Source organism: Geotrypetes seraphini, chromosome 3, assembly GCF_902459505.1.
Source record: "Geotrypetes seraphini chromosome 3, aGeoSer1.1, whole genome shotgun sequence".
In the NCBI taxonomy this organism is placed as follows: domain Eukaryota; kingdom Metazoa; phylum Chordata; class Amphibia; order Gymnophiona; family Dermophiidae; genus Geotrypetes; species Geotrypetes seraphini.
In genome coordinates, this window is record NC_047086.1 from 129,260,183 (window position 1) to 129,280,215 (window position 20,033).

At 42.7% G+C, this 20,033-nt stretch overlaps 1 protein-coding gene across 1 annotated transcript in view; it reads right to left on the reverse strand.

Moving 5' to 3' along the window:
- ADCY3 (adenylate cyclase 3) overlaps positions 1-20,033 on the reverse strand; it is a 267,206-nt gene that overhangs the window by 112,477 nt on the left and 134,696 nt on the right. The window contains exons 3-4 of the mRNA XM_033937148.1: positions 2,068-2,198; positions 469-580 (exon numbers count right to left, since the gene is read on the reverse strand). Coding sequence (XP_033793039.1) covers positions 469-580; positions 2,068-2,198 — 243 coding nt within the window. The remainder of the gene's footprint in view (positions 1-468; positions 581-2,067; positions 2,199-20,033) is intronic.

Genomic DNA, 20,033 nt, shown 5'->3' on the forward strand with positions numbered 1-20,033 from the left:
TTATTATTATTTATCACACACTTAGAGGCCAATAATAATTATCAATTTAAAAGTGAAGCAATTTCAGCAGGTCAGTCCAAAATTTAGGCCACACTCATCTAAGTTAACTCAATATTCAGAGTTAACCAGCCATTCGCTAGTGCATAAAGATAAGATAGCTATGTACATATGCTATTTATGCACCTGAATATTGGGAGCTAACCAGACTCCGCCCCCGAAATCCTCCCAGAATGCCCAGACATAATTGGCTTGCATTTCGGTGCTAACTGGTCATTTTCAGTGAAGATAACCAGTTAAGTGCCACAGAAAATGACCAGATAGCAGTCAATAAACAAGTTAATTGGTTAGTGGGTTTTCCTGGCTGATTAACTCTCTTTGAATATTAGCCGTACTGACTCTACTTCTACAACTGAACAGTAAGAGGCAAAGCCTGAATACCTAGCATAAGAAAGGGATTGCCATACTTACAGCTGCCAGTTTATCAAACCGGGCAAAAAGTTCGTTTAACAGCTTGACCAGCTCTTGGGCACTGCAGGCAGAGGATAACTGTGTGAAGCCAACAATATCAGCAAAAAGGATGCTAAAAGAGAGGTGGAAAGACAGGAAGTGAGATAAAATCGATTTAGGTTCTCAAGGCTAAGAAGGTAAAAACAGGCTGGTTACAGGGAAGAGCAATGCTAAACAAAATTCACGGAAAAGCTATATGTGAGAACATAAGAATAGCCTTACTGGGTCAGACCAATGGTCCATCAAGCCCAGTAGCCCATTTTCACGGTGGCCAATCCAGGTCACTAGTACCTGGCCAAAACCCAAGGTGTAGCAATATTCCATGCTACCAATACAGGGCAAGCAGTGGCTTCCTCCTTGTCTTTCTCAATAACAGACTATGGGCTTTTCATCCAGGAACTTGTCCAAACCTTTCTTAAAATGAGCTACGCTATCCGCTTTTACCTCCTCCACTCCATTGAATAATGAAAGTTTAAAAATCATAGGTTGTTGTTTTTCATTTTGACATTCAACTTAAATTGATTTGAGGCAGAAGCATTTTGTACAATTTTGGCCCAAAATTCCCCTCATGAATCAAATGATCTGGATGCTTGATTCTTTTGCACATTGGCCTCACTCTCCCTGGTTGGCCTTAAGCACATGGGCCAACCAGAATCTTAGGTTGGCCTATGTGCTTAAGGCCCTGCCCATAGACACATGGGCCAACCTAAGATTCTGGTTGGGCCAGGCGCCTAATGTCCCGCCCTTGGGAGAGGCCTTAGGCACGGGACAACCATTCCGGTTGACCCTGGTGCTTACGGCCCGTCCTATGGGCAAGGCCTTAGGCACCTGGGCCAATCAGGCCTTAGGCCCCTCCCGGTGCATTCCACAATGCAATGGGAAGGGGCAGGCCTTTCTCATTCAGATTGTGCATTCCTCCTGCTGGCAATCGTTTGGGGGGGGGGGTGGCTGCAGCCGCTAAAGTTATCACATCAGGGAGATCCCTTGCCATGATAAGCTCAGTGGCGACCCGATTCTCTAACTGGCGTCTGTAACATGGACGTTGGTTAGAGAATTGGGTTCTTTTTAGGCCCGGTCATCCTATACAGAATCTGGGTCTTAGTGTGATGTAACAAGTGAAACAGTGAATAGCTGTGATAGGCAAGCAGGCAAACTGTTTTAATATTTCAGAGATTGTTATAACATTTATTTTTGCATTATAATGCTCTTTTGCTAAAAATCAGAGGGTTTTAAGCTGAAAATTTAAGCTCAGTTTTGAATTCAGTGACCCCAAATCGCTATAGAACACCCACTACAATTCATGCCTCCAAACCTCTGTGGCACAGTGAATCAGGATTGCTCCTGGAACCCTATAATCATAGGATCTAAATCTAACCAACAGGTATCCCTATCATGTAATGAGTATGATTGTTTTGCTCCCAGGAACTGTGACTATTGTCTCTGCAGCACCCCTAGCCCTCATAAGTCTGGGAACGGTGTCTACATGACAGCAAGCAAGGCTTGCTACGAAACCACTGACCCAGCGCCCATACAACTTTGAAGCACATTCATTCTCATTACCTGACATTCTCATGTCGATACATGTACATGGTGTTAAACTGCTGCAGCTCTTTCTGATCCTGTTCCTTCTTCATTTCATTCAACATTTCATCTGCAATGTGCTTGGGCAAAATAGACAGCAGCAGCCGTTCCTTAAAAAGAAAGGAGGAAGTGGAGAGTTAGAAAAGGTTAATGAAAGCAGTTTTGTGTTCTGAAATGCCTTCAAACAAACATATATCAAGTGCAAACTATTACTAGCATTGGTCTCAGCTAAAAACAGAACAAAACTGCTTTAAGGATTGAAGTTTATGTTCCAATCTGTTTTTAGTATGAACAAAAATAGATAATACAAACAACAGAGTCTAGATCAAACAAAAAACAGGCAACAAGGCAGAACAGTTCCAGCATAAACGCCAGAGGCCCGTACTCTTGTGGCCCCTGGGTCGTCCAAAAGGTTCATCTAAAAGCAAACAGTGTCTGGTCCCTAACCATAGCTCAATAACCAGCAGACCGCTTATGAAATAGTATTCAAAATGAGGCTACGCCCTCTAGGGGACAAAGAAGTTAAATAAGCTCCCCAAGTGAGTAAAAAAACGACTACACCTGCTAGGGCAATCCATCCCCTTGAGGGCCTCCCACAAGGCCGGATTGTGCACCATAGATCTCCATCCCCAAAATGTTGGTGGCTCGGATACCGTCCAAGACTGTAAGATACATTTCCAGGCAAGGAGATACACCTTACGACACCAGAGGGAACCCCCTTTAGGCAAACCGCTGAAAGCTCCCAGGAAGTCCAGGACCAACTGCTCCACTGTACCCAAAAGGGCGCATGAGTAAAGGCGTTGTATATAAAGCGTAATAGACCCCCCAAAAGGAATGAATAGTCCAGCAATCCCCTAAAGAATGAACAAAAGTGTCAGGGTCCCAGCCACATTTTAAACAAAGAGGAGAGGAAATACCCCCTATTTTATGTAATTGCACCTGGGTATAATAAGCCCTATAAAGCACCCTAGCATAACACTCCCGAAATATTGCTCCCGTTATCAACCTAGGGATCCCGCTCAAGGCACCCAAGATGTTTCACTGACTAAGGTCTTTGTGATGTTCCAGGCCACACTTTGCTTGGAGTCGTTGGAAGTCTTTAGGGCGTTCAAAGTGATATAGGGCCCTATATAACGCCGACACGGAGGTGTGAAAGGCCGCCACCCCTGTGAAGAAGACTGTTCTCAAGAGGTTGCGCTATTCTCTCCGGAGGGAGTGAAAGAATGTCATGTTTGGCCTGACAACAGGCAAAGGTATCTCCCCAACAGCGGCCCAAAGGGATTGAAGTTTAACTTATTCAATATCTTCACCCTGAGAAATCTCTGAAACATTTGGAGGTCATATGCTGTTCTAACGTACGAATTAGCTCCAGCTTTTGCTTCTAAGGCAAATTATTTGCTAAAGGGCACTCAAATTGAATTGCAGTCCATCAGAGACTGGGCTAGTCATGGTTCTGTACTTTTATTTGTGTACATTCTTATGGTCCTTAATATGAATCGTGAATTGGGAAATTTGAGCTACAAAGAATGCCTCAGAAAACTGAGCTTGTTCACTCTAGAGAAAAGAAGAATGCATGGAGATATGATAGAGACTTTTAAAATACTAAAAGGACTAGATAAAATCCAGCAAGATGCATCGTTATTCACGTTGTCAAATGTGACTCGGACGAGAGGTCATGTACTGAAATTGAGAGGCGACAGGCCCAGGACAAATATCAGGAAGTTCTGTTTCGCACAGCGAGTAGTGGACGCTTGGAACGCTCTCCCGGAGGAGGTTGTGACGGATACCTCCATTATAGGATTCAAGGACAAGTTGGATGCATACCTCCTTGCAAATCACATTGAGGGATACAGGTAAACAAGGTCTCATTATGAAGCACCTAGTTGGGCCTCCGCATGTGCGGGTCACCGGACTGGATGGACCAAGAGTCTGATTCGGTGAAGGCATTTCTTATGTTCTTATGAATTGAAGCATTGAGATGGAAGATTAGGAGATGCATGCGATCAAGTGGCCTCTGAAGGTCTCAGGGATCTAGAATATAACAACAATAACACTCCCAAGATACAAATAAAAAAATAATTTATACAATGTAATAGAAAGGAATCCACATATGCACAGCATAGTCTCATTATTATCTTGTGTGATATTAATGGAGCGGGTTCATAGAAAACCCATTAGCAATCAATCAGTGGGATCAGTATGGGATGATGGAAGGTTGCAGAGTAGAGCACTAGAAGGTATAAAGCCTAAGGCCCAGAATTTGGAAAGTGCATTGAAATCTTTCCGCTGTACACCTTGGAATGTGTTTCAGCACCCATGCATAATCCTAGGACACAACATATATGTTTTGCTTTGCAGACAGTAAATGCCACTCAGGCAAGAAGACTCAAATCAATCAACCCAAACACACTCTTCTTATTCATTTAAAGCATGCAATACAGGAATAAATATAAACACATCTTTTAGTACTTTACCAAAAGACCATTAGTGTGTTTGCATTGTATATGGCTTATATAAATTGAAAGTGTGTGTGGGGGGGGGAAGCCTCAGATTCCCACCTATAAACCAAAAAGGTTACTTATAGGTTACAATGGGGTCCAGGAATCTCAACGGCATAAAAAACCTCTACACTAACACTTTCGTTTTGCCGTCAAGGCCGCATCACAAAGCAGAAACGCTCGTATGAGTTCTGAGTAATGTCACTAGGATTGGATCGACTGTGGCACACCCTGATGTAGCCTTGATGGCGAAACGCTGGCCACCGTTGGTGTTGTTGATCTTCTTCGTTGAGATAAGTATCCTGACCTTCATGGAATGTTAACAAAGACTGCACAAGGCTTGAAAATTAATTAGTGTGGAGGTTTTTTATGCTGATGAGGATCCTGGACCCCGGTGTAACCTATAAGTAACCATTTTGGTTTATAGGTGGGGATCTAAGGCTTTTTCCTCCCACTTTCAATTTATACAAGCCATATACAATGCAAACACACTAATGGTCTTTTGGTAAAGTACTAAAAGATGTGTTTATATCCACTCGTATTGCATACTTTAAATGAATAAGAAGAGTGTATTGTTGGGTTGATTGCTTTGCAGACAGAAAATGGCATCTTTGGTCCTTTTTCTCCATCTCAGTTGTGTTTTTAGTGATAATTCCAGTGACACTAAATATCACGGTGATTACCTGAGGGACTGATAAATCTTCCTTAGCAATGGTTAGCAGCTAATAGTTATATTACTAGATATCAATTATACATTCATGATTAAACTGAACCATCTTTTTTTCTTTGATATTTCTGGACCGAAGAAGTTCACCCAGTACTGTCCTTAGGTTCCAACTACTGGAGTTGCCATCAAAGCTCACTCCAGCCTTTCCTAACCATTTGCCCAGCACCTTCCTCATGTTCAACCCATCCTAAATCAAATTGCCATATACAGGGCACAGACCATGCAAGTTTGCCCGGTACTGGCCCTAGTTCTTCAATTTATACCATTCATTTTCTAATTAGAGATCCACTGTGTTCATCACATGCTTTTTTTAAATTCCATCACTGTGTTCATCTCCACCCCCTTAGGAAGGCATTCCACCCTCTCTGTGAAAAAGAATTTCCTAACATTAACTCCTAAGTCTACCACCCCACAACCTCAATTCATGCTCTCTGGTTTTACTATTTTCCCTATTCTGGAAAAGATTTGTTTCTATATTAATACCTTTCAAGTATTTAAATGTCTGTTTCTTATCTCCCCTGTCCTTCCTCTTCTCTAGAGTATACATAACAGGTCTTCCAGTATCTTAAGATACATCTTTTTAAAAAATATTAATTCAGAATGGAAAAACATTCTGATTTAATATTTTAAAAAAGCATTTAATATTTAAAAAAAGCATTTCAGTGCTTTGGAAGCTCCGCACCATCAAGAAGTATTTTGATGAAGCCTCTTTTCGCTTGTTAACTCAATCTTCCATTTTAAGTATTCTGGACTACTGTAACATCATATACTTGGGTGCTTTTAAGAAAATTCTCAAAAAGTTGAGAGTAGTTCAGAATACGGCTGCTCTTCTTATTTTTGGTTTAAAAAAATGGGAGCATATTACTTCATTCTATCAAAAGCTTCATTGGCTGCCATTGGAATTCAGAGTCTTATTTAAGTTCTCATGTATCTGCTACAAAGCAGTATTTGGCATGCTACCAGGCTATCTTACCCCTCATTTTACCCTGAGTTACATTAATAAGAGCTCTTGAAGAGTACACTTGTTTGCATATCCCTCATTAAAATCCTGTCATTACAAAAGGTTCCTCAACAGAACCTTTACTTTTCAGGCGGTCACACTGAATACATGGCTTGCCAAAATTGCGTTAGAAGCTTCCTCTTATTTTGATTTTAGAAAACAGATAAAAACTCAATTATTCAATAGACTGGCAACCTAATGTATCTTATTACTTGCTTATAATTTTTATCTCATTTTAAATTGTTTGTATCTTCTCACTGTAAGCTTTTAACTGTGCCGAAATTTTAGATGATTTCAATTTTATATATCTATTTGTACTGTATATATAATGATTGATTGATGTGAACCACCTAGATCTCCCGGGTAAGGCGGTATATAAAAATAAACTATTATTATTATTATCAACATCTTTTGGCGCATGCCCCGTACCATTTTCATCACCTTCTGGACCGCTTCAAGTCTTTTTACATCCTTAGCCTAATACGGCTTCCAAAACTGAGCACAATATTCCAAGTGGGGCCTCGCCAATGACTTGCTGGTTATACTTCTCTCTATACAGTTTAGCATCTTTCTGGCTACAGCCTCCGCCTTGTCGCCTTCGGATCCTCATCAACCCAAGGTAGTCAGTCATGAAAATCACTAAGATTGATATTTTACTTAACCCCTGTTCAAAGGAAGATATTAGAAGGGAGTGTCAGTTGACACCCAGTGATAACATGGAGGCAATTCTATAAAGTAGGTAAGTAAATGATTAGAATACCAGCATGTTCAATGTGTATATATGTTCAATATGTGTGTAGGTGCCAAAAAATGCACATAAAGGCTATTCTATAAATAAAACGCATATCTTACATAGAGCATTTTTTATAGGTAGGTGTACACATGGGTCAAGTCTGGGTGGAATTCACATTCAAACTTGTAACTTATAGAGCACTATAAGTTATGAGGCTCATTTTCAAAACAGAAATACATTCAATAAACGGCATAAAGGAGCACTTGGACATTTTAATCATCAAAATGTCCAAGTGCCGATTTTTGAAACAGACATATTAGACGTCTTGCAGGTTATTTTCTCTCCAGTATATCTAAATATTAAGGGTGTGTGTGTTAGAGGCATGATTTGAATGGGATTAGGGTAGCCTTGCAAGAATAATAAAAACTTTTTGAAGACGTCCCGGACTTCATTTAGACATTCAGAGTTAGACCTGTTTTAAAAGCACAATTATATTCAAAAAGTACACTCAAATTGAGAAATTGAAAAATACATTCCAACCCGCCCTCCCACCCACTCACCCTGGACGTGTATGACCAATTGGGCATAATCACCTATCACTCTTTGCTAAATTTTGTCAATGGCTCCCAAATCTTCAGAAACTTCTTATAATATCCCTGATGTATAGCCATATTATGTTTCATCTTAAAAATGTGACAGAGAGACTCCCACCAAAAGGAATAGTTCAGTCTATCCCAGTTTTTCCAATTCCTTAGAATAAGCTGTATGGTAATCCCTGTCATAATAAAGAGAAGTTTATTATTATGAGATGATATTTGGCTTTTATCTCTCATCATAGTGCCAAATAGCACAGTGTCATATGTTAGTGCCACTGGATTTTCCATTACTTTGTTTACCTGATCCCAAATGGATCTCCAAAATTGAAGTATCAAGGGACAATAAAATATTAAATGATCTAATGTCCCAGGTTCGAGATGACAGTGCCAACCCCTATTAGACTTGGAACTATCTAATTTCTGTAACTGAACTGGGGTCCAAACTGCTCTATGTAACATAAAAACCCCAAGGTTTAAGGTCACCTGGAAACACTGGATGAAGGCGGGCATACGTACTTGAGTTTTCACGACCGCAACAAAAATTTGACATTGCTAAATCTCAAAGTTATAGGTGATTGCATTTGAAGCAGGCCATTCAGGAGGGGTTCCCTGAAAGGCCTTAAAATCAGTATAGTTTGTCATTCCTGGGCTTCCAGGCGGATTTTCTGGGTCACCAGGCCACTCAGTGGTATAAATTAATATCTGGATTTTTGAATAAGAAACCAAAAACTGATCTTCATGACATTTGGAGCATTGAAATAAAGCATCAGATTACTGCATCTCAATGGCCACAAATCTGGACTTGGAGGATGAGATGTATGGTGTCTGCATCTATGAGACTTTTTTTAATTAATGAGTTTATTTTAAATTAGGGTTGATATTTTCCAACATGACAATATGTTACATCATAGGACTTTAAAAAAAAAGGAATTACCATTCAGTATCATAGTGAGGGTAGGAGGTGCCCGGGACGGTGGTGCCCCCACACCCTCCTCTCCACCCCCCTTATTCCGCGCCCCACCATGCTACTCTCACACCCTCTCTTCCCACTCCTGTACTTCCTTATATCTTTGTCAGAACAAGCAGCTTCTCCAGCCTGCTGCTCGTGTTGGTGTTGGCTTTCCCTCTGATGTCACTTCCTGGCCTCCCGACCCAGAAGTGACATCAGAGGGAGCCAGGCTGGCGCGACCAACAGGTTAGAGTAGGTAAGGGGGAAGGGAGGGCTTGGGTGTGGCATGGGGGGGCAGAGAAGTGCCAGCACTCCCACCAAGATGGCACACGCGGTGGTCCACCCCCATGCCCCCCTTACTAAGCCACTGTTACCACTGCAACCTTAGGACAGCCTTAATTTTAATAAACATTTGTTGATTGAGACGTGGTATAAAGGAGTTACAGCTTTAATTTAATTATTCATTTTATTAACATGTCCCTCCAGTGATAAAAAGGACATTATAATAATGAACCCTGTTGGATGACTCATGATGACTAAATTGATTTTTTAGTCAATTTCTTTAAGCTCCCTATATCTTATGCCTAGTATTTATTTAAAAATTTATATACCGCATAAAACTATGCAGTTAACACATTGCTTACATACATATGACACAAACAGTAGACAGACACAAATTTCCCATCCCCCCATGGTAGATAACACAATACCGATACAGACATTTTCAAATCAGGATTTCAACAATAAAACTGCAGAAGGACTTTGAATATTAAGTTCAAGACAAAAAATTATTTAACACTATCTTAAAACTAAAGCGACTGCAGAAATATTAACATAGTAATGCATTAACAAAAAGCTGCGTTTCCAACATTTTCTTGAAGTTAATCTTTCCAGCACAAAATTGCAGAATACTAGGCAGGGCATTCCAAAGTTTCACACCAGCCACTGACATCATTGATGCTCCAATCCTAACATGCACAATTGACACCCTACTCTCTACCCTCTAGTAGTTAAACGTAAATTATTTAGGGAGGATAGAGGCATGCCTTGTCCTCTAGTAATTGGGTACAGTGACTTGGGATCTGGAACCAAAGACAAGACTATTCCCACTGGAATTGGTATTTATTCTAGCACAGTTTCTCTCTAAAAGATTTTCTCTTCCTACTACTACCAATCAAGTAGAACGGAACATCTATTGTTCTAGAAGTTATGAGAGATTTCTAAATTAAAAGTAGAGGCATTAGAGGTCGCTGTTGAGCTGTTTCTAGCAGACAGCATTTGAATGCCCTCTACTGCTACATGTGATTGAAGTGCATTGCCATTACAAAATCTAAGTTGATACCCACTATATTGGCTTTTGCTTTCAATGATAATGACAGGCCATTCAATTAAAAAATTGACACAAAAGTTCAGGTTCCCTGGTTTCAAATTTACTGTATGGAAGTTAATTAAAAAAAAAAAAACAAAAAAAAAAAAACCCAACAGATTTTCTAGACAAGATTTCAAGGAACATTCCAGCTTTCCAACAGATACTCACCATGAACTATGCACTTACACAGTTGATACACAGGCTTTCTTTCCAGCAGATATAATAAATGCTAGAGATACAGAAAAGATCTAAAGTACCAAGTTGGAGAAGTGGGGGCAGCAGTGTGTGAGTGTGAGTGTCTGTGCGTGGAGCGGTCGCAGGGCCAAGGTCCACATACATGCAGCTATTGGCTTCATGGTGTAGCCAGACAGCCAATTTTGGGCTGACCTGAGCCCAAAGTGGGCAGGCCTTTCTCTTTCACCCAAGCCTGTACAATAGCATCAATCATTTCCTCCCTTTCCACCCCCGCAGCTCATGCAACCTCTCTCTTTCCATCCCTTCCCATCTACCCTCAGCCCATGCAGAATTTCTGTTTCTTTCCGGGTTGCCTGCAGTAGTTCCTACATGCTACTGGAGGCTGACCCAAAAGCCTACCCTCTGACGCAAAACACAAACGTGTCAGACAGAAGACTTCTGGGTCAGCTGCAGGCACTGTGTAGGAACCATTGCTGGCGGCCTGTGGCTGCTGGGTGGGTGGATGGTGGAAAGGCAAGAGAGGGGAAATATGATAGCATAAGTGGCATAAATGTGCATGAAGTGAGTCTCTTTCATTTGAAAGGAGGCTCTGGTATGAGAGGGCTTAGGATGAAGTTAAGAGGTGATAAGCTCAGGAGTAGTCTAAGAACATAAGAATAGCTTTACTAGGTCAGACCAATGGTCCATCAAGCCCAGCAGCATTATAACAAGCTCAGGGGCATTATAACATTCTTAGTCTTGTTAACCAACCCTTTTTTAATAATTCCTAGCATCCTGTTTGCTTTTTATGGCCGCCGCCGTACATTGGGCGGAAGATTTCATCGTATTGTCTACGATGACACCCAGATCCTTTTCTTGGATGCTAATCCCCAAGGTGGACCCTAGCATCAGGTAACTTTTTTACAGAAGGAGGCTCAGGAGTAATCTAAGGAAATAATTTTTTACAGAAGGGGTGGTAAACCATGGAATAGTTTCCCGGTAGAGGTGGTAGAGATGGAAGAGTGCGTCTGAATTCAAAAAAGCATGGGATCTCTTATGGAGAAGAGGAGATAGTGGTTGCTATGGATGGGTAGGCCTTTATCTACCACCATTTTTTTATGTTTCACCTCAGGTAGCTGGCAAGCCAGGTATGCTACTGCAGAGAAGTAGGCATTTTAACAGGCTTGTTGCGTTCTGTGTGCAGGGTCTTGTGAGACATACAAAGCTAAATCAATCCTGAAGCAGAATACATTTAGAACACAGTGTTATATTATACTCCAATCAAAGCTACAATGACAGTGTGTTATAGATACTTATACTGTATAAATTACCATACTGTGTAGGCAGTGAAGCTGATTTAAGCTTTAATACAATGCTACTAAGGAAAATGCCTAAGTTCTTGTGAAATACTTTTCCTCAAATTACAAATGGGAAGGTTGGGGGTAGGGAAAGTAGTAGCACATCTGAATATTGTGAAATCTATTTTTCAAAATCAAATGTCACCTTATATAGGTGAAAGAAATATCAGGTAGAACTGGGAGAAATAAAAGAGAACTCAAGAAGACAGAAGAAAAGATGGCCAGAGAAGCAAACGAGATAACTCGTAAATAAGGGGGAGGGGGAGGGGGAGAGGGAAGGCTTTTAAGAAGCGACATCCCCGTCTCCCTCTTGTTACTTCCTATCCCTCTTCCCCTCCTTTTATTTTTATTTACACATTGTAATTAGAACTTCCCTATCCTCTAGCACCTTTCGTCTCTAATAAGTCTTAATCTATCTTAGTTCTAGATTTACCCTCCTTTTATTTTATTTCAACCAAATCTTAAATTTATTAGATTTTTCCGATCTTTAATATTGTAAACCGTCCAGATACATGTGATGGTAGGTATATCAAGCTATAAATAAACTTGAAACTTGATAACAAGACTTTCTTTAAGTATGTCCAGAAAAGGAGGAAGGCCATAAGTAGAATTTCAAAACTGAGAGACCGAAGACTGACATACGGAGAATGATGAGGAAAAACAGAAATGATAAACAAATACTTTTGTTTGGGACTCAAAGAGGAAAGACCTGTAGAGGGGCCATGGAAAACTAGCACAAGTACATATCAAAATGAAGTTGATATAACATCATTCACAGAAGAATATGTTTGTGAAGAAGTCGCAGGGCTGAAACAGACAAAGCCATGGGACTGGATGGAAGATCCTAACATACCAAGAGACCTCAAGAGAAGCTAAGGCAGGTTCCCCTGAATGATATATTCAACAGATGGAAGAGTTTCCAGGAGACTGGAGAAAAAGGGATGTGGCCCATATTCACAAAACTGGAGCAGAGAAGAGATTGGAAACTACAGGAAGGTTTCTCTTACTTCAATGGTGGGAAGAATCATGGAAACGTTGCTAAGAAAATAAATGTTTTATGTCTGGTGGCTTGCAAGATCCATGGCATATGATGCCTAATAATCTAATTTACTGGCTTAACTAGATAAAAGGTATGCACTAGAAGTATTCTAGTCAGATTTCAGCAAAGCCTTTGACACTGTTGCTCATAGAAGGCTTATAAACAAACTGACCAGCCTGGGGAAGCATTCCAAGGTGCTTACCTGGATAAAAAAACTAAACAGATTGACTGACAGATCACAGAGGGTAGTAGTAAATGGAATTAATTTGGAAAAAAAAGAAATAATTTTCCCTCATGGCTCTCCATTCCCCAAACACTCCTCTACTCATCTGTTTGGGGGAATGGAGAGCGTTGGGGGACAGAAAGCCACAACAGGGAGTGAGAGAGAAGTATGGAGCACAGGAAAGAGTGAGAAAAGCAAGCAACAAGTTTAACCTATGCTCCAGAGCAAATGTATGCCCTCAAAGGACTAATAAAGAAGAGAGAGACATGACCAGCTTGAAGGAGAACAAAGAGGAGGGGAGTGTATGGCACAGTGGCTAGAGCTACAGCCTCAGCACTCTGAGGTTGTGGATTCAAATCCGATGCTGCTCCTTGTGACTATGGGCAAGTCACTTAATCCCCCATTGCCCCAGATATCCTTAGATAGAGTGTGAGCCCACAGGCACAGATAGGGAAAAATGCCTGAGTAATTGAATGTAAACCACTTAGAGTGGCATAATAAAAAAAACGTCCAAGTCCCCTTTTGGCCTAGGCCCTAAATGCTGAAAGTAGAAGCAGAGAAAATGTCCATTCTCAAAAAAAAATCGTCCAAAAGGAGGTTTAAAAAAAAATAATGGCCTGCCTCTACGTTCAGCTGTTTAAACGCCCAGACCACCACTACATCTACACTTAAGACACATAACCAACCAAAAAAACAGCCTAAGTCCCAAATGCCCAAAACCAGGCCTTTTAGGCGAAGGAGGAGCCAGTCCTTCGCCTAAAAGCTGGATTCTGTCTGTCAAAAAGAACATTGGTTACAGAATCCACCCTCCCCCCCGCAGCAACGATTGCGGCAGGAGAGATGGCTCATCTCCCCTGCCATGATGGCAATCGCCCCCCCCCAAATGGCAGCACATTGGGGTGAGCATCGCGGCAGGGGAGATGAGCCATCTCCCCTGCCGTGATCTCCGTCCCTGAAGTGCCGTGGTTCAGGCAGGAGAGATTGGCCATCTCTCCTGTCGCAATCCAACCTCCACCCCACTGATCAGATCGGGCAGGAGGGAACCCTCCTGCCCCAGAAACCTAAGGACCCCCCCCCCCCCGACACAATCGGGGCAGGAGGGATCCCAGGCCTTCCTTTCCCGGTGACCACCCCACATCACCGATCTGAAATGGGCAGGAGGGAGCCTAATCCCTCCTGCCCAGGCGACCCTCCACCCCCATTAAGATATGGGCAGGAGGGATCCCAGGCCCTCCTGACCATGACACCCCCCCCCACGAACGTCCCCTGAAACCCCGATCAGCCCCCCGAAACGCCCCTCCACCCAGAGAGACCCCCCGCCAACCCCGTAATGCCACCACCCACCCCCGACACTCCCCTTGTACCTTAACAAAGTTGGACGGATGGACGGATCCCAAGCCTGTCCGTCCGGCAGACCCGCCATCCTCAGAATGGCAGGCCTTAGGGCCTGATTGGCCCAGGCACCTCAAGCCCTGCCCACAGGAGGGGCCTTAGGTGCCTGGGCCAACCGGAATTGGCCCAGTTGCCTTTGGCTCCTTCTGTGGGCGAGGCCATAAGCACATGGGCTCATTATACCTGCTGTACACCTATGTCTAGATTGGCCCACCTCCTGACCACCTCCCGCCCTTTCTCCTCCTCTAAAAATGCCTCTTTTTGCTCTATGCGTTTAGAGGCAGGGGAAAGGCCTAAGTTGGTTTTAGAAACATCTAAAACCAGCTTTGGTTATGGGTACTTGGATGATTAGGCTTTTTGATCGTCCAAGTACCCATTTAGGCCACTTTGTAGACGGGGTTTTTTGGGGGGGTTTGTCTTTTTTTTATGAGCCCCTTAGGCTATAAGTGGTATATAAATACTAAAATAAATAAATTATTGAGGAGTAAGGATTTTTTACCAAGGTCCAACTTGGAAAGAGGTGTGAAAGATGTGGGTGCCTGAAGTAGATAACATAGCTCAGAGTAGATCAATAATGGTGAATCCTTTGAAACTTTTTTGATTTTCTTTTGCAATTCTTTTGCTTTGTTTTTATGAACTATTTGCTTCATTATTTTTCTCTCTCTTCTTTTGTATATATTTGTACAGAATTGGGAAGCCCAATAAATTGGTCTTTTATTATTATTAAGAGTCATCTCGCAGCAATGTTTTTGCCTTTGAATTTACTGTACCTACCTAATACTATTAACTTTTAAGAACATAAGAAACGCCCTCACCGAATCAGACCTTTGGTCCATCCAGTCCGGTGACCCGAACATGCGGAGGCCAATCTAGGTGTTCCTTGATGGAGACCTAGGTGTTCCCTTATGATGACCATATTTAGCCGTATCCCTCAATGTGATTTGCAAGGAGGTGTGCATCCAACTTGCACTTGAATCCCATAATGGAGGTTTCCATCACAACCTCCTCCGGGAGAGCATTCCAAACGTCCACCACTCGCTGTGAAACAGAACTTCCGGACATTCGTCCTGGGCCTGTCGCCCCTCAATTTCAGCCCGTGCCCTCTTGTCCGAGTCTCATTTGACAACATGAATAACGATGCATCTTGCTCTATTTTGTCGAGTCCTTTTAGTATTTTGAAAGTCTCTATCATATCCCCTCGCAGTCTTCTCTTCTCAAGGGTGAACAAGCTTAGTTTTCCGAGGCTTTCTTTGTAGCTCAAATTTCCCATACCTTTTACTAGATTCGTGGCTTGCCTCTGCACCCTCTCCAGCAGGGCTATATCCTTCTTTAGGTGAGGAGACCAGTGTTGGACAAAGTACTCCAGATGTGGTCTGACCATTGCTCTGTAAAGCGGCAACATGACATCCGCCGATCTACTCGAGATACCCTTCTTTATCATGCCCAACATCCTGTTGGCTTTCTTTGCCGCTGCTGCACATTGTGCCGACGGCTTCAGGGTCCTGTCTATCAGTACCCCCAGGTCTCTTTCTTGTTCGCTCTTGCCCAACGTCACACCTAACATTTTATATTCATATTCCCTGTTCTTTGTGCCCAGGTGCATCACTTTACATTTGTCTATGTTAAACTTCATCTGCCACTTTCTGCCCACTTCTCTAGCTGGTTCAAATCTCTTTGGAGTTCTTCACTGTCCATTTGTGACCCCACTAACCGACATAGTTTTGTGTCATCTGCGAACTTGATTATATTACTCGTCGTTTCCTCTTCCAGGTCATTTATAAATATATTGAATAAGATTGGCCCAAGAACCGAGCCCTGGGGCACACCGCTTGTTACCTTTTCCCAGTCTGAGAACTTCCCATTTATGCCTACCCTCTGCAATCTGTTCTCCAGCCAATTGCCGATCCATCTTAGTATATCCCCTTCAATTCCATGGCTTTGTAGTTTCCTTAGAAGCCTAGCGTGTGGAACCTTGTCAAATGCCTTCTGGAAATCCAAGTATATTATATCCACCGGGTCTCCGCTGTCGATTTGTTTGTTCACCTTTTCAAAGAATTGAAGTAAATTCGTCAGACATGACTTCCCCTTCCTGAAGCCGTGTTGACTAGCTCTTATCAGGTCATGGTTTTCCAGGTGTTGCATTATGCTATCCATGATTAATGCCTCAACCATCTTCCCAGGAACCGATGCAAGACTCACAGGTCTATAGTTGCCTGGTTCTCCTCTCAATCCTTTTTTGAAGATTGGAATGACATTCGCTCTCTTCCAGTCGTCTGGTATTTGCCCGGTTCTAATTGACAAATTAGCTAGGGATTGTAGTAGTTCTCCGATTTCTACTTTAAGTTCCTTTAGCACTCTTGGGTGAATCCCATCCGATCCAGGGAACTTGTCACTTTTTAGTCTGCTGATCTGATAGTATATCCTGTCCAAGTCCACTTTCACTGTGGTGAGACTATTCTCAACTTCTCCATTGAATACTTTCCCTGGATTGGGCATTGACGCAGTGTCCTCCTTGGTAAAGACAGACGCAAAGAATGAATTTAGCCTATCTGCAATCTGTTTGTCCTCTTTGATGCACCCTTTTCTCCCTTGATCATCGAGGGGGCCCCCTCCCTCCTTTGCTGGTTTTTTCCCTTTTATGTATCTAAAAAAGGAGGACAGATTGAGACATTCAGGTTTTACTTCCATTGCCTTCAATGAAAGTAAAACCCAGATGTCTCAATCTGTCCTCCTTTTTCTGGAGTCATATGGCTACCCTAAGTATGTTATTAGGGTTCCCTTTAAAGTCTGTCTGACTGATATTCAGTTCTATTTAACTGGCCAAGGAATGGCTCCTGGTCGGTTAAATAGCACTAAGCCGGATAAGCACTAATATTCAGCATGAGAATGACCACTAAATATTAGTGCTTAGTAGCTAGCGAGGGGTGGGGAATGAATGAGTAACGTGACCATTTATTTCTTTCATCAAAATGGGGCATCTATTAATTGTCAGTCCCGTCTCCAATCCCACTCTAGCACCGCCCCAATCCTGCCCTAGCCCCGCCCCCAATCCCGCCCCAAATTTATTCCATTCATTTTTCATGTACACATAATATCTTATTAATTCATAATGGTAACCATAAAATTTTAAAAAACTACAAAGTACACTATACGCAGAGAAAATGTTAATTATCATTTATATGTGGGAGGGTTTCAAAGATGTCAAGGCAGATGACTTTAAAATATGCAATGTCACCTCAGTAACTATATAAAAATAGACAAATATAGTGCAAAATATAGACAGCAGATATAAATTCTCAAAACTGACACATTTTGATCACTAAATTGAAAATAAAATCATTTTTCCTACCTTTGCTGTCTGGTGATTTCATGATTCTCTGGTTGCGTTTCTTTCTGACTGTGCATCTTTTCTTTCTTTCTGTACTCAGGCACAATAATTGTCCCTTTCTATTCCCTCTCTTCCTCCTTCCTATGTCCTTAGTGCCCCCGGTGCCTCCATCCTATGTCCTTAGTACCCCTTCCTATGTCAGTACCCCCAGTGCTCCTTCCCATGTCCTTAGTGCCCCCAGTGCCTCCTTTCCTTGTCCTTAGTGGCCCTTCCTATGTCCTTAGTGCCCCCAGTGCCTCCTTCCTATGTCCTTAGTGCCTCTTCCTATGTCTTTAGTGCCCTCAGTGCCTCTTTCCCATGTCCTTAGTATCCCTTCCTATGTACTTAGTGCCCTTAGTGCCTCTTTCCCATGTCCTTAGTACCCCCCGGTGCTCCTTCCCCTCACTGCTTTCCAGTCTTTGTTCCACCCCCTCCCCTGAAGCTAGCCTGCCTGCTTCCCTCCCTCCAGCACCGAAGCCTGCTCCTCCCCGCACCAGCCCCCGCTGCTGCCTACTGCCACTTCAAACACCCCCCCGGTCCACCGCCGCTGCAGACCACTGACCGCTGCAACTAAAGCAAAGTAAGGTCCAGGCACCGACCCACAAACCTTCTTCCCGACGTCAATTCTGGATGGCCCAGAACTTCCTCTCCTATGTCAGAAATGACGTCGGGAAGAAGGTTTGAGGGCCGGCACCTGGACCTTACTGCTTTAGTTGCGGCGGTTGACAGTCGGCAGCGGCAGCGGACTGGGAGGTGTGTAAAGCAGCGGTAGGCAGCAGCAGCGGGGGCTGGTCCGGGGTGGGCAGGCTTCGGCTTCGGTGCTAGAGGAAGGGGAAACGATCACCTGTCCCCACGGACAGCTTCGGGACGCTGTCCCTGAAAATGGGACATTTCGGCGTCCCGAAGCTGTGCGTTTGGACAACGGGATAGGGGATCTAAAAAGGAGACAGTCCCGTTCAAAATGGGACGTATGGTCACCTTAGGAATGAGGGCCGCAATCCAGTCAGGTTTTCAGGATTTCCCCAACAGACATGAAACCTATCTGCACACACTGCCTCCACTGTATGCAAATAGATCTCATGCATATTCATAGAATATAACTAGGCAGGCTTTTTTTAAATTTAAATATACTGTATTTTTATTAAATAACACAAATCTTAACACTATATTATACATTAAACATAAATGAATCCATATTGCACTTTCAGATACTAAAATCTGTATTATCCCACAATACAGTGGAAGAAAACCTGGAGCTTGTACTCAGTCCATTCACAAGCTTTTTCTGATGAAAATAGTTGTTCCACATCAAAATCTGTGTGTATTATTTCATTTCTCCAGTATTCTCCAAAGTTCCAGCAAGCATATATTGATTCTGTTATAATGCCTTCTCACTCCAATTCAGACTGCGTCCAGCCAGCCCAACGTAGCGCCACGTTTCGCTATTACAGCGTCTTCAGGAGCTGAAATTGTGGCAGGTTTTCAACTTCTACAACATAATTACTTAAATCATTATAGGATCCATTCCCTCTACTAAACATATACCTAACATCATTAATCCAGCAAAATCAATACCATAACATACCTTCACTGCTTCATTTCATTATAGATTAGCAACTGCATGGGTTCACAAGCCCACTCTCCCCTCAGACAGGATACAAACAGGTGAATTCCCATGTGACACACATACCTCATTTAAACTACCCTACATATAACCCAGAGCCTATCAATGAAGCACAGAGACTATGACATCACAGAATGTTCCACTCTACTTCTTTGTTAAGGCCATTTTCATAGGGGAAATCCTGAAAACCCAACTGGATTGTGGGTCCCCACCCCTGAGCTAGAAGATAGCCGGCTATGCTGCACAGCAGTGCTAGACAGCTATGTTTAGTGGCTAAATCGGGCCACTTAAATAGCTGGTCTCTCTCTGGCCACTATAAACTTACCCCCCCCTTACAAAACCATAGTGCAGTTTTTAGCGCTAGCCGCAGCAGTAACAGCTCTGATGCTCATAGGAATTCTATTAGCGTCAGAACTGTTACTTCCGCTACCATCGCTAAAAACGCTAGTGCGGTTTTGTAAAAGGGGGGATTAGGCAGCCATTGCTTAATTTGGACATAACCGGCTAACTTTATAGTGGCCAAAAATAAACCAAATGGTCAATGCTGGTCATCGGAAACAGCCTGGCATTGACTATCCATTTTCGATGTCAATTGCGAGAGTCAGCCCAGCTGACTCCCACAGTTCTGAACATCAGCCCCTTGTGCATTGAAAGAGATTTGGGGACTTTTTTTTTAGTGATGCTGCCATGGTAAACGCAGCGAAACCCATTCAATTCCTGTAGACTTTGATGCATTTACCATGGCAGCATCGCTAAGGGTCCTTTGAGAGAGCTGAGGTGTTTAAAAAAAAAAAAATTATTTGAGGCAGATAGTCAGCTGGTGGCATGAGCGTTTTTTTCAGCCACCACTAGTGTTATTCCCAGATATTCACTGCCAGGCCATAAGAACATAAGCA